The sequence below is a fragment of the Panicum virgatum genome, chromosome 2K (assembly GCF_016808335.1).
Source record: "Panicum virgatum strain AP13 chromosome 2K, P.virgatum_v5, whole genome shotgun sequence".
In the NCBI taxonomy this organism is placed as follows: Eukaryota; Viridiplantae; Streptophyta; class Magnoliopsida; order Poales; family Poaceae; genus Panicum; species Panicum virgatum.
In genome coordinates this window covers 10,885,737-10,905,558 of record NC_053137.1, presented here as the reverse complement: position 1 = coordinate 10,905,558, position 19,822 = coordinate 10,885,737, and the positions used below count along the sequence as shown (strand labels likewise).

The 19,822-nt window shown below is 48.0% G+C and overlaps 3 protein-coding genes and 1 pseudogene across 4 annotated transcripts; 2 read left to right on the top strand and 2 right to left on the bottom strand.

The window, feature by feature from the left end:
- On the bottom strand, positions 1-4,057 carry LOC120666088 (BTB/POZ domain-containing protein At2g13690-like). The gene is made up of 2 exons (XM_039945875.1): positions 3,087-4,057; positions 1-1,154 (listed from the first exon to the last, which is right to left on the bottom strand). The coding sequence occupies exons 1-2, from the start codon at positions 3,801-3,803 to the stop codon at positions 225-227; spliced, it is 1,647 nt and encodes a 548-aa protein (XP_039801809.1). The 5' UTR covers positions 3,804-4,057; the 3' UTR covers positions 1-224.
- Positions 4,058-10,489: 6,432 nt separating this feature from the next.
- On the bottom strand, positions 10,490-12,465 carry LOC120666079 (annotated as a pseudogene).
- Positions 12,466-13,475: 1,010 nt separating this feature from the next.
- On the top strand, positions 13,476-16,902 carry LOC120666056. 2 transcript variants are annotated; one of them, XR_005671533.1, is made up of 3 exons: positions 13,476-13,637; positions 13,722-15,019; positions 16,415-16,902. XR_005671533.1 is itself a non-coding variant. In XM_039945848.1 (2 exons), exon 2 carries the CDS (start codon positions 13,740-13,742, stop codon positions 14,946-14,948), a length of 1,209 nt encoding a protein of 402 aa, XP_039801782.1. In that variant the 5' UTR covers positions 13,476-13,637; positions 13,722-13,739; the 3' UTR covers positions 14,949-15,209. The 2 variants fall into 2 exon arrangements, 1 of the variants encoding a protein (XP_039801782.1); XM_039945848.1 differs by lacking the exon at positions 16,415-16,902 and having other exon boundaries at positions 13,722-15,209.
- Positions 16,903-17,152: 250 nt separating this feature from the next.
- Positions 17,153-18,919, top strand: LOC120666068 (F-box/LRR-repeat protein At2g43260-like). The gene is made up of 2 exons (XM_039945863.1): positions 17,153-17,291; positions 17,384-18,919. Exon 2 carries the CDS (start codon positions 17,393-17,395, stop codon positions 18,587-18,589), a length of 1,197 nt encoding a protein of 398 aa, XP_039801797.1. The 5' UTR covers positions 17,153-17,291; positions 17,384-17,392; the 3' UTR covers positions 18,590-18,919.
- The last annotated feature ends 903 nt before the right edge of the window (positions 18,920-19,822 follow it).

Genomic DNA, 19,822 nt, shown 5'->3' with positions numbered 1-19,822 from the left:
TACAACAATAAGTCCAGAGGGAGTAATATTTTAGAAAATCATACCACCTGCTGCTAAACCACATATCAAAGCTGCTATCCATTCTCAAACAAATTCACCCAGCTATTCACATACAATGGGAAGAGCTAAACTACAGAAAACAACATTCAACTCTACGGGTCATTACAACAGTTCCAATCTTACAAATCATACATACAGCACATACTAGTAGAACAAGTAAAACCTTAGCTTCGAGATTCTACTGATGATCTAATGAAAGACCTTCTCCACCATACCTGGAAAGCTCTAATAAGGTTCGGACACTCAGCTCCTTTGGTTGCATAGAACTGGAACCATTCCTCGAACAAACTCTGTTGCTGCCTGAGAGGGAGGGTTAGAAGGCCTCGCCCTAAATTCTCTTCCAGTGATCTGATATCTAGACCTTTGGAACAACGCTGAAGCCAGCCAAAATCCAACAGCATTGTGCTGAACCATCCCTGAAAGAGAAGGCTTCGTATGTCGCCACGGCACTGCACTTTTCCTTTGCCAAGCACAATGAACACGCAGGCTGATATTCTGCTTAGCTCATACCTGATCATCGGTGATGCTTGCTCATGCATCCTGATGAGCCGGTCATGCTTTGCCCACAGTTCTACGAATTCTTCTGCCATGTCATTGTTTACAAGAATGTCTAAGAGCCAGTTGAGGTTTTCTGTTTGGCTAGAGACTCGCTCAATCAGTGGTCTACTCCCTCTAAGTACCACAGCCTGACCTGTGTGATATGTTGATTCTATGACCTCTTCGAAGAGATTGACCAGTGACTCCAAACATGAATAACAGATCTGGTACAGGCTCTCCTTGTTTAGCCCTGATGAGTCCTTTTGATACACTGAACTTTTGCTTAGAAGGCCATTTACCAAAGATTGCATGTCTTTTCTCGCCCCATTGTTGGTGCTGCTAGTGACAGATTGGATAAGCTGCACCGTGAGGTCATCTGAGCTTTTCCAGCTGTGGGGCCGCAATCTTGCTATTATATCATGGGATATTTCATCATCAAAAGTTAACCTTGAAAAGAGATTCTTCAGCTTCTCCTCCTCATTCTCGCTCCAGGGAACAGCTTCTATGTATGCCAGACACGATTTGATTCCTCTATTGAACACAATTGAGGAACATACCTGCAATTTAAATCATAGTTTTGTTAGCAATGTCCAGAGGTCATACCTGCAATTCAAAAGATAAGTAGACAGGGAAAAAAAAAGGTGCCAAAATTGACATACTGATAACCCTTAAGATTTAGTCCCCTGTTTATGTATTTCTGAGCTGGTGTGACTTGAAGTTACTATCGTTGTATATAAATTAGATCCATATTAGCTGAAATTCATGCGTAGCCAGCTGCAGTTGTATCTATTAACACTACTTTAGCTAAATATTTATGATTAACATTTAAATTACTCCAATAAGTCCAAATGAATTTACTACTTCCACATATGAATAAGCTTGGGAAATGACAAGAACAAATAATTATCACTGCAAGAAGCTTTGCCAACATATAGCCCCTTGTCCACTGAGGAATATATAAAGTAGTACAGAGAACAAAAGAAATATATTCACAATCAGAATTATGGTTCTATAATAGCAGAGAAATAGCGACGTAACAATAAATTAGTATGCTGGCCTAAATGCTATTAATTAACATTAAACAGATGTTTAATAGACATAGGAGGAAAAGCCAGCTACTTAAAGAGGCTCCTTTTTTCATGAACCGGCAAGAGAGCTGCCATTGGTATATTTAGGAGAAAAAAAAGGAAGCTACAAAAACAATATAACCCCATACTAAGGCAGGAAGAACAAGAGAGTTAATAATAGATCTACATATATCCTAGGAAAGAGACATGCAACACACTCAGCTAGCCAGCCAAAATGACGAAGGACTACAAACTAAACCTCTGTTCACAAAGCGGTGCTAGCAGATGCCTAGGCACCAGGCAGAGTAACGCTAGAGTGGATTAGGACTTGATCTATGTACGAAAGTGCAACAAATTAGAGATAAGGAAAGATGAATTATGGTGATTGTACTCATGAATCCATGATAATGCCAACTTTTTTGCGGTAATACGCTATATTTCCTTTATTTAAGGATGCACTACTCCAACTGAACGGAAAAAAGTATAACCACCTAGGAAAGCCCAGGCGCTAGGTGGAGCATGATCGCCTGGCTACCGCTTAGCACTTTTTGAAATAATTCACTAAAGTATCATCCTGAAAGCCCTTCAGCGCCAGCCGAGACACATAGTGATGTTTCATCCCTACTCAAACAGGCTCCATGGGCTATAGAACAGTCATGGACAACTGAAAAACATTAACTTTTACATTGCGCAACAGGATTTTCAACTGGTTAAACAAGTAAATAACACCCTGTCGCCTGTCAGCAGTTTAGGTACACAGATTGGAATTAGAACATAAGTGCCATAAGGTCAAATTGAATTATTATAAGTGCTTCAGATGGCACCACTACCTTATCCTCCATCTTCCAAAGTAGAAATGTTCATAAACAAAATTATACCTGCAGTAATTAACTCATTCACACAACATGACTTGCATAAAAAAATAAGGTGTCAAGCCTCTATAATGTTACAAAATGCACAATTCGACTAGGAAAAGATGAAGGTCACGATTTTGATGAAAGCATCATTAGGTAACAACAACAACAACAACAATGCAATATATCAAGGCCTAAAATCTGTGACAGTTATATTAACGTAGGTTAATTAATACATCTATGGCTTCATTTATGCTAATAGAATGCGCAAATTTTTCACAATGCAGCAGCAAGGCTGGGGAATTTATGGCAAGAATGGCTCCACACACTACTTCCACCCACCCTCCATCCATCTGTGAGAACACTTGATGCACTACTATTGATACCACATATGCATCTGTAAGAGAATCGTTCAATCGCCCCAATTCTATGATAGTGAAATGTCAATAGTCAGACAGTCAATACCAAATCCCAGATACTATCCCACTGGTGCATTGCAACAAAAAGTCCTTTAGCCCACATTACACGAGAAGTCTTCCAGAGACTTATTCCAGTTTCTCTTCCTCACCTCCAACACATCGATGGCGCGTGACACGCCGGCAGCTGCAAGCCACCGCATCGGATCCGGCTCGTACATAAGCTCCACCGCGACCCTGAAAGCATCCAAATTGTCCACCCCATCCACCTCGATCCTCTTCCCGCCACCACCCGCCACAGCATCCTCGCCCGGCGCCATGGCGGTAAAGAAGGCGCTGCACCCGCACAGCACCCTGGAGTCGAGCTCCATGTGCACGCACCTCCCGTCCCTACCCCGGAGTAAAAGCCTCAGATCCAGCGCGCCACCGCCGCCGGCGCCGGGACCCTCCTCCCGCATGGCCACCAGCGGCGCCGCCGCCGACACCGACGGCACCGCCGGCGGCCGCTCCGCGGGGACCACGGCGGCCGCGCCCTCGTCCGCGGGCGGCAAAGCGGGGAGCGGGAGCGGGAGCGGGAGGGGCGGCGGGGCCGCGCCGTCGGGGTCGATGGGGGAGACGCGGCCCGGCGAGAGGATGCGGCGCGGGTCGATGAGCCCGCCGAGGCCCGCTAGCCTGGACGAGGTCGGCGAGCCGTGGAACGACGGCGCCGACGGGGACTTGGGCGGCAGCTTCCGCCCCGCGGACGGCGGGAGCGGGCGGAGGTCGGGGCTGTCCGGCGCGCCCGCGAAGGAGCAGCACCAGGCGCGCGGGCGCGCGCCCCCGCCGCGCCGCCGCTCCCCGCGCGGGCCCCGCGCCGCGTCCGCCGCCATGTACGTGCCGCGACGCGGACGCGGACGGGAGAGATCTGGAGCTGGGGCTGCTGCTGGTGGTGGCCCGCCGCGCTAGGCTTCGGATGGGGCGGAGGAGGAGGTGGTGGTGGTGGCAGCCGCCATGGGGTGTTGGGCGGAGAGAGGGTGGGAGGCGACGGATTCGAGGAGTGAGGAGCTCGCAACGCAGTCCAGTGAGCTCCCTCTCCTGCTTCCTCGTGTCTGTTGTGTCTGCGGCAGTGGCAGTGGGAGGCCTTGCCAGGCTGGCGAGGAGACAGGCAGTGGCAATTATTTTGAGACCGTCTAAACTCTCTCCGTACAAGTTTTATTGAGTGCTGTTAGAAAAAGATAGAGAGGGGCTAAGCTAGATAGTACAATGGGTCTAATGCTCTGGATCAGGATGACACACGTCCATCAAGCTTGGATCTTGGAGCTTTGTGTTTCTCCATGGTAAACTTATGCGAAACACTTTCAGTAATCAGTTCAGACCTTACAAGCTTAAATAATGGCTCAGCTCTGTTTTCTTTTGAAAAAGTAGCGTCCATCAATTTACAAAAAGTAACATGTGACTAATGTAGGGGGCGTGCACACAAGTTCCTTCACTCTAAAAGATAAGGGGGAAAAAGTAAACTGAGGTTCCAACAAAGAAGACAGCTAACTAACAACTGGCAGAGCATGTGACCGACGTAGGGGACTCGCTCTAGCCTGGATGTGGTCGCAAATACAATATTGATGCAAGCACAACCACATGAATTAATCCCAAAAACATGTGAATATCCTATTCCTCACAAAATTACTAACATCTGACAGAGACTGACATAGCTTTCTGGAATACTAATAAGATCATTTGCGTTCTGAACTATGTAGAACCGAGTTACTATGAACCTGTAATACATTCAGTTTCATTTTTGAATCTAATCATTTTCTTGGGTCCGGGCACCTCCAAGGCTCCAATGCCTCACTGGCATTATTATTGAACGTCCCAACCATTACAGGGAAGATTCACAGAGAGCCATCGCCCTCTCCAGACAACAACCCACCTTCACGGCTTCAGTGCTGTGCTCCAGCTTCGGGAAGCAAAGGGGTAATTGCAGCGAACCGAAAAGTGGCCGTAATTCATTAGGATGATTAAAGAGGCAATATACACGCTTCTGGGGTCGAAGAACTGGGCAGGAAACAGGGGAATCCACATGGCAGAATTGACACTCCCATTGGTGCCCTCTGGTCAAGATTCCAACATCATGCCCCGAAGAGGCGAAGCTTGCCTTGACAAAATCAAGCAAATTTTCAACATACTTTTCCTCCTGTTTGGGGCGAGGCCTTGTGGAATTGCCTGCAGAACTGAAGATCAGTTGGAGTAAGTGGAACAGTTTCAGAATTAACCATTTCTTCTCTGTGGAGAATCTAAGCTTACCTCTTGTGGTCGCCACCATTTGCTCTAAAGGCTGCCACATCATGGTCCAAGCTGCACATGAGAAACAGAAGAAATACCACTGAAGGTAGTTGAGGAACACCCAACACTGTCGTAGTCTTGGGTAGTTGAACATCGAAGTGATGCTTCTGGATTCCAGCATGTATGAGTACCATTATTTACATACATGGGACCAGAAGACAGCAACTGCGTTCAGAACTCTAGCATGTCAACTGAACTACTGGGCACATGGAGTATTTATAAGTTGAGCAAACTGGATCAACCTCACCAAAATAAGAAGAGCCCGTTCTCATCTACTCCTTTCCGTCCAGAGCAAATTTGCTCAACGGGTAAAAGTCGTATTGTACAACTTGGATCACTAATGATGCAGTTCCGCAGGCTGCAGAAAACGAGGACCAAATGAATGCTTAGTGCAAAGAAGAGTATATATAAAGTTGATGTCGTATTCTTTTGGAACAGACCAAAGTATAACCAGTTATCTTGGAGTATACAATGCAATAAGTTGAGATCCAATGCTTGTATAATTGATTGTATCAAATTGAAGATCCTGATTAGTTATTTAAAGGTATCAGAAAGTGCATGCCCTCTTTTGCAAGAAAAAAAAATACATGCTTTGAAATGCATAAGCAGATTCAGGGCTCACAAAGTAACCGCATTTTTCTAGACTGAATTTGTTATTATTATTGTGAATTTTATAATACTCTGTTTTAATCCTGAAGCAAAACAAAGTTATTTAGTGATGTCAGTCTGCCACCATTGATGATTAAAGTGACAAATGGGCAAAATCAAAAGGCTGGAGTCAGAAAGACAGGAAACAGGATGATACCATACGGATGGCTTCCTCTAAAGACAAAAAAGCTGCGATACCAAAGCACTCAAATCTTCTGGATTCAGAACAACCAAGAAAACCATGTGTTCATGTTTATGTTTAAAAGTTTGGTCATAAAAAGTTGTAAAGGCAGGGGAGCGTACCTACAACTTGAAGATTCAAACATTAGACCAAACTTTTACTCGTAAAATGGAAAACAAGTAAATTTTTACTAAAGAAAAGTTGTTGTCATTTTGGATAAACTATTTTCCTCGAAGAATTCAATGTAAGTTTTTGTTTGTGGATGGAGGACTGCCGGACTTTTGTCCTCTCACTAGAAAGAGAAGTTCAAATTCGTAAAATACCCTGTTTTCTTATTTGATCTCCATCGGCCTTTAACAGTTTTCAACACATCATTTTGACTACTTTCTTAACTATATTTTTAAAGACAAGTCTAGCTATATAATTCTCACAGAATCAATTTTGAGACTTTCAGTGTTCAAAGCAAAATAATTGAGGGCATACTAAACAGAGTGGTCACTAAGGCGTGCAGCTAACAGCACCTACCTGAAACCAATATGAAACCCAAGCGAAACTGACAATAAAATGAAAATTCCTTGTAAACACTGTGATGACAAACCATGTGAAGATGGGAGCATGGTATATGGTTGTACTGTACAAGCTAATGCAAGTGCAGAAACAACAGAAAAGACATAATTCTATTTGATGATATGGTAACTTGTGTTAGCACCTTCAGAAATAATCATCAGTGACCTCTCCACAGGAAGCTGTTTAAGCATTTTTTTTTCTTTTCATTTTTGCATTGATCCAATAACATGAAAGTAGCATATAAACAAGTTTGTTGGTACAGAAATATGTACCATATCATGCTAGATGTTAGGAGGGGTATTGGCCAGGATGAGGTCAGACTAGTAAGTTCATAATTGTCATATTCCAGAATAACATGCTTGTTTGTATGGTCTGTCATTGATTGACTGGTTGGCTGCTGGAAGCATATGAATATTAAAAGTTAGTGTATCTGAAATAAAGAAAAAAAATAACATGGCACGGAGTTGGCACATTACACCAGCAAGGCAACGAATCCAAACTCAAAACTCAAACAGTGTTTGCGGATGCAAAATGGCTAAAGACTTATCTTGATTCTTTGATCCTTAATCCTAGTTTGCAAGTACTCATAGCTATCCACTGAACAGAATCAGAAGTTGTTCATAGCTCTTCAGACAACTTTTTGAAAAGTTTCATGGAAGTTAAACTAAACAAATTTTGGAATAGTAGATACTTAAATACTCACTGCATATTAACCTACTAAAATGTTGAAAGACATATCACCAATTTGATGGTCGAAGATGCAATGAGCCTGGTTGGTCATCAATAGAAAATAATCCTCAATATTTTTATGTTACTACTTAGCAAAGCCTGAAACTAGGTTTCTTCATGTATGAATTTATAATAAAGAAGACTATTTTATGTGAGTGACTTACTGTGCTTACAAAAATATCTAAGATGCTAAGTAGGCTCCTCTTGAACACTGGCATAAGATCGACTCATGTCAATGTCAGCCCTCAGAAATCTTATATAAAAGTGATCCAGTGTTAATTCCCAGCCTGGTAGTTGCTGCAAAAGTGCCTACTATTTTCCGATTTTCATTCAAGATTGACATATCTGGCCAACTTAATACCACTGTAACTCACTAGAGGTCCCCAGTTCCACAATATTGCAGATCATTGGCGACAGCTGAATCAGCTTTTCCTTCAAATGTCAACTGAACAGCAGTACAGCGCACAACCAACCTGGCAACATCATGAATACTCAACCTATCGAAGAATGGTCCTTTACTGGCCATGGATGCCATTAATCCTTCAATTGTTGATCTAATCACAATCTTGGCAACAAAGCTCACAATCCCCGATTGCCTATTCAAAACAAGGCCTACCAAAGAATCCAGTCTGGAGTTTACTTTTTACCTGTAAGATGGCAAATACTCAAAGAAAAGCTTTATATTACTAGAGTGTGCTGCAATAACTTATCCAAGGTGTGTCATGTGGGGGCGCCACTACAGCCGAAGATCTCGGGCTCAGGAGATGCAGCCGCCGGCGGCAGATAGTTAGGCGCAAGTTTAGGCATGCACGCATGCAGATCGTGCGTAAGGATCAGCTACAAATCAGGGGTTTGTTCCCTCTTTTCAGCAGGCTATGGGCCTATTTAAATGATGTAATCGCTACACTTAAGGGGGAAGCAATCAGTTATCCCTAATCTCCTATTCTCTCTCGTCTTCCTCCCCCTCTCCACCATAGAGCGCCTGGGCAAAACCCCCAGCGCCATTGCCGGCCAAGGCTACGAGCTACGTAGCCGTGGTCCTCCTGTCTTGGGCACCAACGCCCTTGACAACCTGGTATCAGCTTCCAGGCGTTCCTCGTCTACCACACCACCGCCAAACCCTACCGCGCCGCTACCGCCTTTTCCGTCCATCAACTCCATGGCCGAACCTACCTTGGCGGAGCTTGCTGCCATGATCAAGCAGCTCGCCACGAACGTGGAGTCGCTGCAGTCCAAGGTTGATGGGCTCCAACAGGAGCGCACCGATGCGTCGTCGTCTGGTCCCCGCGCGCTGGTCACCGGCGAGCACTACAACGATCGCCCACCCAGGTTTCAGAAGATGGACTTCCCCAAGTTCGACGGCAAGTCCGATCCCCTCGCCTTCCTCAATCGTTGCGAGTCGTACTTCCGTCAACAGCGCATCGCCGAGGAGGAGAAGGTGTGGATGGCGTCCTACAACCTGGAAGATGGCGCCCAACTCTGGTACATGCAGCTCCAGCGCGATGAGGGAACACCGCCATGGCGCCGCTTCTCCGAACTGCTGAACACTCGCTTCGGCCCTCCCCTGCGATCCAACCCGCTGGGCGAGCTGATGGCCTGCAAGCGCACTGGATCGGTGGTCGACTTCCAGGACCGCTTTGAGGCGCTTCTCCCGCGGGCAGGCCATCTCTCCGAGACGCAGAAGGTTCAGATCTTCACAGCCGGTCTGCAACCGCCGCTCAGCCTCGACGTCGAGATCCACAACCCGCAGACTCTCGTCGTAGCCATGAGTCTCGCGCGTAAGTTGGAGCTCCGCGACCAGTGCGCCGCGGCGTCCGCGCCTCCGCCTCGCCAGAGGGGGCTGCTTCCCACTCCACCGCCGCGCCAAGCTCTGCCCCCTCCGGGGCCACCGGCCGCCACGACCACACCGACCGCCGTCGACGGCCGCCAGGTGAAACGCCTGTCGCAGTCCGAGATGGAAGAGCGCCGCCGCCTCGGGCTCTGCTTCAATTGCAACGAGCGCTTCAGCCGCGGCCACAACCGCGTCTGCAAGCACATCTTCCTCCTCGACCTGGCGGACGACGACGACGGCGACGAAACTGAGCAGTCCGACCCCGACGCCGCCGCCGATGAGCCGCAGATCTCGGTACACGCGATCGCCGGCATCCGCACCAGTGAAACGATGCAGCTAGGCATCTGGCTCGGCGACGTCTCCCTCCTGGCCCTCCTGGACTCTGGCTCGACCCATAACTTCGTCGCCGCGGAGGCGGCCTCGCGCACGCAGCTCCGACTCCAACCCGGGGGCAAGATGCAAGTCACCGTGGCTAATGGGGACCGCGTTCCCTGCCCTGGCGTATACCGGGCCGCGCCATTCTCCATCAACGGCGAGCCATTCGCAGCGGACTTCTACGCTCTTCCGCTCGCCGGCTACGATGTGGTCCTGGGTACGCAGTGGCTCGCGACCCTCGGGCCCATCTTGTGGGACTTCGGCTCCCTCACCATGTCCTTCTGGAAAGGCGACCACCAAGTGCGCTGGCAGGGACAGGCGACCTCCCCAAACCTCGCCATCCGCTCCTGCACAGGGGACAACCTCCTGCCGGTCCTCCTCGACGCGTTTGCCACGGTCTTCTCTGAGCCGTCGGGTCTGCCTCCCTCACGCTCCCGTGACCACGTGATCACTCTGCTCCCCGGATCGGCCCCCGTGGCGGTGCGCCCGTACCGGTACCCGGCCGCGCACAAGGATGAGCTGGAACGACAGTGCGCCGCCATGCTCACCCAAGACATCATCCGTCGCAGTACATCGGCGTTCTCCTCTCCAGTGCTGCTGGTTCGCAAGCCGGACGGCTCCTGGCGATTCTGCGTTGACTACCGCGCTCTCAACGCCATCACGATCAAGGACGCCTACCCGATTCCGGTCATCGACGAACTCCTCGACGAGCTCTTTGGCGCGCGCTTCTTCACGAAGCTGGACCTCCGTTCCGGGTACCACCAGGTCCTCATGCGCGCTGCAGACATCGCCAAGACGGCGTTCCGCACGCATGATGGCCTCTACGAGTTCCTCGTCATGCCTTTCGGATTATGCAACGCCCCGGCCACATTCCAGGCACTGATGAATGACATCCTGCGCCCGTTCCTCGCCCTCTCCACCATAGAGCGCCTGGGCAAAACCCCCAGCGCCATTGCCGGCCAAGGCTACGAGCTACGTAGCCATGGTCCTCCTGTCTTGGGCACCAACGCCCTTGACAGGTGTGTGCTCTGAATGTCGGATGATGGCTATCAAACCATCCAGAGTTTCATATATCAGTTTTCTTTTTTGGTGCCTTGTGTCTTTAGCCAAAAACTCATGGACTGTTCCAACCTGGATCAAGCTACTACCAGGTGTTTTCTCAATTCCCCAGTCACGCATTGTTTTGCGTGCATCCAACACACTGCCCCACCTTCCCTCTAGAGCACTACAATTGGAGACCAACACTTGATAACTGGAATTAAATGGTTCTATTTCAACTACCTTTGTGCTGACATACTCTGTCAACTCTGCATCACCATGTGCAATGCAAGAACTAAGCAAAGTTACCCAAATGATAACCCCAGGCTTAAGAGGCATGCTTTCAATAAATTGAACTGCCTCTTGTAACTTACCAGCTCGACCAAGTAAATCCACCATGCATCCATAGTGCTCCATTCTTGGCACAATCCCATAGTGCTCAACCATTTGCTTAAAAATGCTCCAACCTTCTTGCAATAAACCTCCATGAGCACAAGCAGCAAGTGCAGCAATAAAGACTGTGTCATCCAGTTCGACTCCTCTGCACATTTCATTGTAGATTAATAGGGCTTCTCTAATCTGTCCATTGTATGCAAAACCAGAAATCATTGTTGTCCATGTAATGATGCATCTTTTTTCCATTCTGTCAAAAATTGAGCGTGCTCTTCCTACATCTCCACATTTTGCAAACATGTCTATGAGAGCATTTCCTAGAGCGACAGTTATATGAGTGTAGCTCTTACTAATGTAAGAACTGACCCAGTTGCAATATTCAGCACTGCCCAGCTGGGCACAGGCCGAGACAACACTTACTAATGTAGCTTCATCGGGCATGAATCTTCCTTCAATCATCATCTGCTGAAATGTGTGCAGTGCCTCATCATACCTCGAGTTGTGATTGGACGCTGTTATCATCGCATTCCACGAAACCAAGTTCTTAACAGGCATAAGATCAAACAACACTTTGGATGAATCCATATCCCCGATCTTTGCGTAAGCAGACACCATCGCCGTCCATGAAACCACATCCTTCTGGTCCATATCGTCAAAAAGCGATCGTGCAGCCTCCACATCACCGCTCGTTGCATACCCCGAGATCATCAGGTTCCAAGAAATGGCATCCCGGATCGGCATCCTGTCAAAGACGGAGCGAGCTGACACCATTCTGACACCATGTCTCCAGCCCTCATGAACCCGGACACAACCGTGTTCCATGATACGACATTCCTCTCAGGCATCGCCTCAAACAACTAAATCGCCCCTGCGGCGTCTCCGCTCGACATGTACACCCCAACGATGGAGTTCCAGGAAACCACGTCCCTATCGGGCATTCCGTCGAACACTTGTCGAGCAGTGCCGACGTCCCCCGGGTCGCCGCACCTGTAGTACACGTTCAGGAGCGCGTTCTGCACGACCACGTCGGACCCGAACCCGCACCGCACGATCTGGCCGTGGACGCACCGGCACGGCGGCAGCCGCCTCAGGGACTCGCACGCGCGGAGCAGGAACGTGAAGGTGAACCCGTTCGGGGCCACCCCCGCGGCGCGCATGGCGGCGTAGGCCGCGAGCTCGTCCTCCGCGGAGCCGCCGCCGCGCCCGGCGAGGCGCTCGATGAGGGTGTTGTGCGCGACGGTGGATGCGGCGGCCCCGGCGGCGCGGAGGATCGCGGCGGCGGCTGCTTGGCGCGCGCGGGACGGCGGAGAGCGCGGCGGAGACGAGGGCCGGGAGGAGGCGCGGTCTCGCGGCGAGGCCGCGGGCGAGGAGCTGGGCGTAGGCCTGCAGCAGGCGGCGCGGGGACTTGAGGCTCCGCAGGATCCGCAGCAGCTCCTGCTCCATTGGTGTGTGGTGGACACTCTGCTTGGCACTTGAGGCTCTTTCCCGCGGCTTTTTGAATGGTATGTCCATTGGTCAAGTGTTTTCAAACTCCACCTTTCTTCGTGTCGTCCTGAGCGAGCTTTGCCTCTAATGAACTCAAGATTGTGAATGAACTCAACTCCTTCATGAATCACAAGGAAAAAAAATGAAAATAGATCCCGAATCATACAAAACTGAGCGTGGCTCCTCTAAAATCACAACATCATGTGAAACATCCGAAAAAAATTGCTATTGCAACATGTCAAATACATGAAAATAGAGCTAATCTGTACATGGAAATAAATTAGTTGGGAAATACATGTCAAAGACACCTTATGCAACATGGAAATAGAGCTAATCCAGCAAAATAACATGTCGCAACATCTCAGTTTGTTTATTTCAACATCATTGATGATTTGTTTGCGGCATATGAAATCGCCAATGTCAACATCCTTGAAACATTGTGGAAGCTCATATTGCAACATCCTAAACCATGCGCCGCAAACATTGAAAATCAAGGTTATCTAGAATCACCCTGTAGGATAGATTTTAATATGTAAATTTCTATCCAGAATCCTAGCAAGGAAGTTATTCTCAGCGGGATTCTACAAGTTTTAATCCGTACAAATTTACTTCCCACCGTATAATCGTTTTGTCTCATAGAATAATACTTCTCACACAAAACTAACTCTTAAAACAAAAAACTCTACACCAAGCTTACGCAAGCACTAGGACACAGGGGTGGTAAACAGATCATAGCTCAGTGATCTCTTCATAATACAAGTTGATCCTTGTATATTTTTAGCTTAAAATTATAAAATTGTGTCAGATGAAAGTCTGGTCATTTTAAATCCGACCTTACATTATATTCAAATTTCAAAGCCCCCTGATCAGGAATGTACTGACTGGGCCGGCCCATCAGAACGTACCGAGAAAACCAAGGCCCATTATTTTTCAAAAGAAAAAAAACAAGGCCCACGCCTTTTCTACTCTGTACCCATTTCATCTCGCCCCCGTCGGTGTCCTCCGTCCCGTTCGCCCGCCGCGCCGCCGCCCGCCGTCCTCACCCATCGCCCCAAAGCGGAGCCCCCACCGCGCGACGGCGCGCCGCGTCCTCCGGTTCTCTGAGAGGCGCGCCCGTGCGCTCCCGGTCACCACCAGGTAAACCTAGGCCTTCCCATTAGCCGCACCAGCCTCCCTTCCCCGGCGGTTCTCGCGTCAGATCTGGATGTTGGATGCCCGCAGATTTCGCAGGCTTGGTCGATGGCGTCGCCGGGGCCGTCCTCCCCTCCGCCCGCCCGCTCCGGGCGCCGCCGCCCGCCCGTCGACTCGAACGCCACGGGCGTGCTGCCCCCGGACGTGCTGTTCGATGTCCTGCTGCGGCTGCCCGCCAAGGAGCTCTGCCGCCTCCGCGCCGTCTGCCGCTCCTGGCGCGAGCTCACCTCCGCCCCGCTCTTCATCAGCGAGCACGCGGCGCGCCACCCGCTCTTCCTGGCCAATTACCGGGACGACGAGGCGCACATCCATATCGTGGATCTGTCCGGCAGCGTGGTGAAGCGGATACCCAACGCGGACGGCCACCGGCTGCTCCCCACGCGCCTCGATCTGGCCTGCGCGGCGACGGTGAGCAACCGCTGCCGTGTGCTTGATCCGGCTACCGGAAGGGTTCGCATCCTGCCGGAGAGCCCCGCGCCGGAGCATGCAGATCGAGAGAATTTATGGTACACCAATTTCGCATTTGCGAGGATTGGTTCTACTGGAGAGGACAAGGTGCTACGGATGTTCCCGATGTTCAGCAGGTCGACCCTTCTATGTGAGGTGCTTACCATCAACGGTGCTTCTGGTTCTTGTTCCAGCCATGCGCAGTGGAGGGCGAGGCCGAGCAATGATCACTTTGCCGGGCAGTTTGCCACCGTCGTTGGTGAAGTGGTCTACTTTAAGGTGGATATTGTATACTCGTATTACGGTTCTATAATTGGTGTTGTCAACCTTGGCATTCCTCTTTACGAGATCCATTCCTTTGACCTTGGGAGAGAGGAATGGAGGGGAACTCTGCGAGGGCCAATACGTGTCATCTTTGGAACCGATGAGTATGATGATGATTTGGATGACTACTCTTACATTCGGCATGAGATTACTCTAGCTGATCTGAGAGGCTCCTTAGCTCTTGTGAACTACCGTAAGTGCAAGCACATCATGAACCTCTGGCTTCTGAAAGACTTTGACAATGGTGTCTGGGTGAAAGAGTATAGGATTCAGATTGAACCTATTTTCTCGACTGCCGAGATGTGTGTAAAGGCATTGTTTATGTTAGATGATGGAAGGGTAGTCATCCATTTCCCAGTGACTGGACTGCTGTTCATGTATGATCCAAGAACCAACACTTCTGCACAGGTGGAGATGCGGCAACTTGATGCGCTTGCGATGTACACTGGAAATCTGCTGAGTTTACAAGTTGGTGACATGGTGTAGTGTTGCAACAGCTGCTACTTGCTACACTGTTTTGCGCTAATCAAATCCAAATTTACATGGACCTTGTAAATGTAAGACATTTCATCCGTAGTTTAATCATTTTGCCTTGAGCAGTTGAGCACTCACTTTTCTAGTTTGAAGAGCATTCAAATGCGCTGGACACCTCTGTTTGAACTATGTGTTACCTTCTTTGACTGATGTCTGATGGTACATTATTTGTGTTTAGTAATTCTTACTATCAGGATTGATATATTTTAGTTATTGCCTTTTCGCAAGTGGGCTGCTGGCCGCTATGCTTATTTTGGTGTAATTACTTTCTTTAAACATGTCTGAAAATGTCTACATATTATAGATTGGATAACAACATACTCTTACTTCACATGAAAAAAATCAAGTTCTCTTGTAAACTTGTACGAAGTGTCTATCTGGAATTGCAAAAAATTCGTGAAAAAAGAGTCAAGGCCCATCTACATATTAATGGATCTGAGCCTGATCATTCTGGTGCCTGGCTCCGTCCATCAGTTGCATCACTTCTTCAGTTCCCTGAAACAGAAGAACCGCCTGTCAACTCTAGACATCTACGCTGGTTTCTATGATCCTACTTGTTTTTATTAATTTTTAAGATGCACAACTAGAAGGTGTAAAATGATTACAATGGACTTTAGCTTGCTTTTTCAAATTTTGTTAAATACCTCAACTGCTTTTCTGATAATTGACATGAAGTTTTGCATTTTGCAATGTATTATGGAAACTGTAACTTCATAACTAATGTGAAGCACATCGCTAAAATTGCCCAATACTCCTTTGGTAGTCATTTCTAGAGGCATCTAACGGAACTATATTGTACTGCACATTTCACCAGTTATCAATATCACATTTTGATTGATGCACTTTGGGTAACACGAAGATTAAGTTTCCATGCATCCTCGTGGACTAATTGTAGCTTATTCTGTCTAACATTCTGCAGCTTTGATTGGCGCAAGCAATTGATTTACATGTGCAATTATTTTCTTGTGCTCAAAAACTTTAATCTCTGGCCTTTCTTTTCATGGATCTTGATATTCTTCTAAGTCTGAAGATAAAGATTGTGTGTGAAAAAAATTGATGCTTGCTGAAGATAGTTCTGTTACACTTCGATTATCTAGATGACCCGTGCTCAATCTCTATGGTTTAAAACTTGGACACTTGTGTTTGATGTGAGGTACAACTGTGAAATTTTGTGGCTTGAGAGGTTCACTGTCCATCATAAATACTTGTTTACCAGCTTGACACTATCATTGCTTTCACTGGTTGTCAAGTGTTAATACTCTTGTAATGCACTTTGTTATAACCTTAATGTATCTACATGCCACTCTTGTATTGCTGGATGTAGAATATATACTATATACTATTAGCAAATATTTACATTTTGAAATTCTTTTCAAGGATGCTTTCTTTTTTAGAATATGAAGCTAAATATTGTGTAGGTAAACAAAGGGCCTCTGCAAACCAAGATTGCAAGGATTGACTCTGCAAAACCTTAAACCTGGACTGCTGATGAAGGTAGAACTGCTGGCTTCAATTGTTTCCTCGACAGCCCGTTCCCATCCTCTTTGCCTGAGACTATTTTTTGAAAAGGAATTTGCCTTTGCACTTTCACACCTTTCACACTCAATGCGAGGCTGGAAAGACCCTTCAGCTTCTGAGGTTTTGTGTGTAAAATCCAACATCACTCTCTAGCTGCTTTATTCGTCAGTTTGGCACCATCATTGCTGCTACTAAGTATCTGAAGTGCTACTCTCTTTATGTAAGTGCGCTCACCATTTTGTAGTGTTGCTGTAAAAGTTCTACTCTGAATGCATCTCCATGCCATTTGCGCCTGTCTGTGATACCCATTTTCAGACAGGACCTCTTCTGAATTGACTACAAGTTGATATAAATCAAGGTTTCCTTTATTCTGTATAGTTCCCTGGTAACTGAAGACCTCGCAACATGATTTATCTCCTGCTGTTGGTACCTGAATGCTTTTGCAATTCAAATCTGTAGGTCTGAAGCTGAGATTGTCTTGATGTTTTTTTTTTTTTGAAAACGAGATTGTGTTGATGTTGGCATGCCTCTTTGATATTCTGGTAAAGCAATGCTAGGATAAAAAGGTAAATTCCTCCATTGCAGGCCCATCTAGTTACCAATATCGCGGGCCCATCTAGTTCATAGGTTAGCTAGCTGAGTGAGAAAAAGCCCAGCGCCAATCACTCTCTCGACCCCATCGGCCGATCCCCTGATCCCCTCAGTCCTCGGCGGCGCCGTCCGCCGCCCTGCTCCGCCGTCGATCTCTCCATCCGCCGCTCCAATCGGCCGATCCGAGTAAGCAAAGCCCCTCGCCACCACTCCAGCTTGTCCATTTCCGATTCCTTACTCGTGGACGCGTAACCTTGTTGATGGCTCTGCCCCCGTAGGCTTCGGTGATGGCTCCGCCGCGGCCGCGCTCCCCGCCGACGACCCGGGCCATGCTGGCGCGCGCCGCCGCGAGCTCCGACAGGATCCCCCCGGACGTGCTGTTCGACGTCCTGCTGAGGCTCCCGGCGAGGGACCTCTGCCGCCTCCGCGCCGTCTCCCGCTCGTGGCGCGCCCTCGCCTCCGACCCGCTCTTCGTCGCGGCGCACGCGGAGCGCCATGGGGAGCCCCTCTTCCTGGCCAAGTTCCGGGACGACATGACGAGCGTCTACGTCGTCGATCTCTCCGGCGGCGTCGTGAAGCGGATGGGGATCGCCGCCGGCGCGGGCAGCGGCCCTTACCACCGGCTGCTCCGCACGCGCCTGGACCTCGGCTGCCTGGCCACTGACTGGAACAGATGCAGCGTTCTAGACCCGGCGACCGGAGCTGTTCACGTCCTGCCGGAGAGGCCGGCGGAGGAGCATGCCAATTGTGTCAACTTGAGCAATCCTTACACCTTCTTCGCGCTCGGCCAGGTCGCCTCCACGGGAGAGCACAAGGTGCTCCGGATGTTCAACCGGCTTGGTTTCCACAACGGCGGCCAGCAGATCTTTGAGGTGTTCACCATCAATGGCGGTACCGGTCATGCGCGGTGGAGAGGACGGCAGGGCCCTGGTCTCTTCATTGACGAGTGCAGCAGTGTTGTCGTTGATGGGGTTGTCTATTTCTTGACGAGCAGAGTTTATGAAGGTGCCCGTTGCGGGATTCGACCGGACTATATTGTGTCGTTCGACCTTGGAAGAGAGGATTGGAGGAGAGATCTCCGCGGCCCGATAAGTAGCAATGTTGGATATGCGAAGGTGTCACTTTACATGAGACGCCAACTCGCTTTGGCTGAGCTGAAAGGTTCTCTAGTTGTTGCAGACCACCGTCTCCATCCGCTTACCATGGACCTATGGTTTCTGTCGGACTTTGAGAGTGGGCTCTGGGTGAAACAGTACCACATTTGGATTGAATCGTTAAACTTGAGGTCAGCAGATGAGTACCATCTTAAACCATTGTTGATGTTAGATGACGGGAGGTTGGTCCTATATCTGGCACCTACAGGATGGATGTTCATATGTGACCCAGGAACCAGCACTTTTGCCCAACTGGATATGAAATGTCTTGATTCAGTTGCTGTGTACACGGGAAATCTCTTGAGTTCAGAAGAGGGTGAGAGGGTGTAGTATTGTCAGGGCTTCATCAATTCATAGTTACCCTTCCCCTAGCTTTCAGCGTTGAATGTTGTATGAATGTTGCTAATGGTGGATGGGGTTATTGTACATCTGTGAAGGTGGCTGATGTTCCCATTTCCCTATCCCTCTCTATTACTTTAGAATTAAGGCATGCTTGTGCACAAATATTTGAGCAATTTATCTAGGTGCGGCGGTACATGTTTCTGCAGCACCAAGAGTTGTGGGCATGTATTGTAGCTGTGCACTTTGTGTTACTTTGAGCAAATCTTGAAATGCTTGTCTGTATTACTGAGGCTCGATTAATTATTGTCCATGATATTATTATCTGTGTTATATATGTCTGATATTGAAAATTATGTACATGTCTTTACTGAGACATTGCAACACCTCCGCACTGGATATGTCTTTGCCCATCAGATATTTGACCTTAATAGGCTCCCGAACTACATGAAGATTTGGTGACCAAGAACCAGTGGCACCGACTCAACATGCTGGTTATCCTGGGGGTGCCTATGGAAGATTTAATGAAGGGCAGCTCTCTTGCCATTCGAGAAATAAAAAATGCACCCCAACTGTTTGAAGTTTGAACTAAGGAATTACCATGTTTGATTGAGGGGTATCCCACTAATGGGTATCACAATAATATACATGTAATTTCAGGCCTTTCCTAGGCAGACATCGATTGGTATGATAGCCTGTTCATTTTTCTTTTATGGACCCCCTTTGTGAACATATCTGAAGCAACTGCAAGTGATGATTTGCAACAGTGCAATCATGTTTCTTTGGCTATCAAATCCAGTTTTCTTCAGTTTACTGGTACAAAAGAGCTATATATGTCTTCAACTCTGGACATCCAGGTATTATTCTTCATTGCTGATCTTGCATTTTTATCGTTTTTAAGGTGCACACTTAGTTTATTGATTGCCATTAAGGCTAGCTTCTTCACCTTTCTTGTCATAGCGGTTGATCTCAACAGCTTTGTCTATAGTAGCTGAGATATTATAAGTTAGCAGTAAAGTAATTAAAAAGGCCCATACTCATTTTTGGCTCATTTCTATGGCATGATACTGAATATATACATTCCACACAATACTTTACTTATTGGCATCACTTATTCTATCCGTTCATTTCCGATATAAGGAGATTGCATTTCTCTCTTAATTGTTTTGCATTAACCATAGCTTATTTTATTTACTCCCAGCACCTGTGACTTGCATAATATAT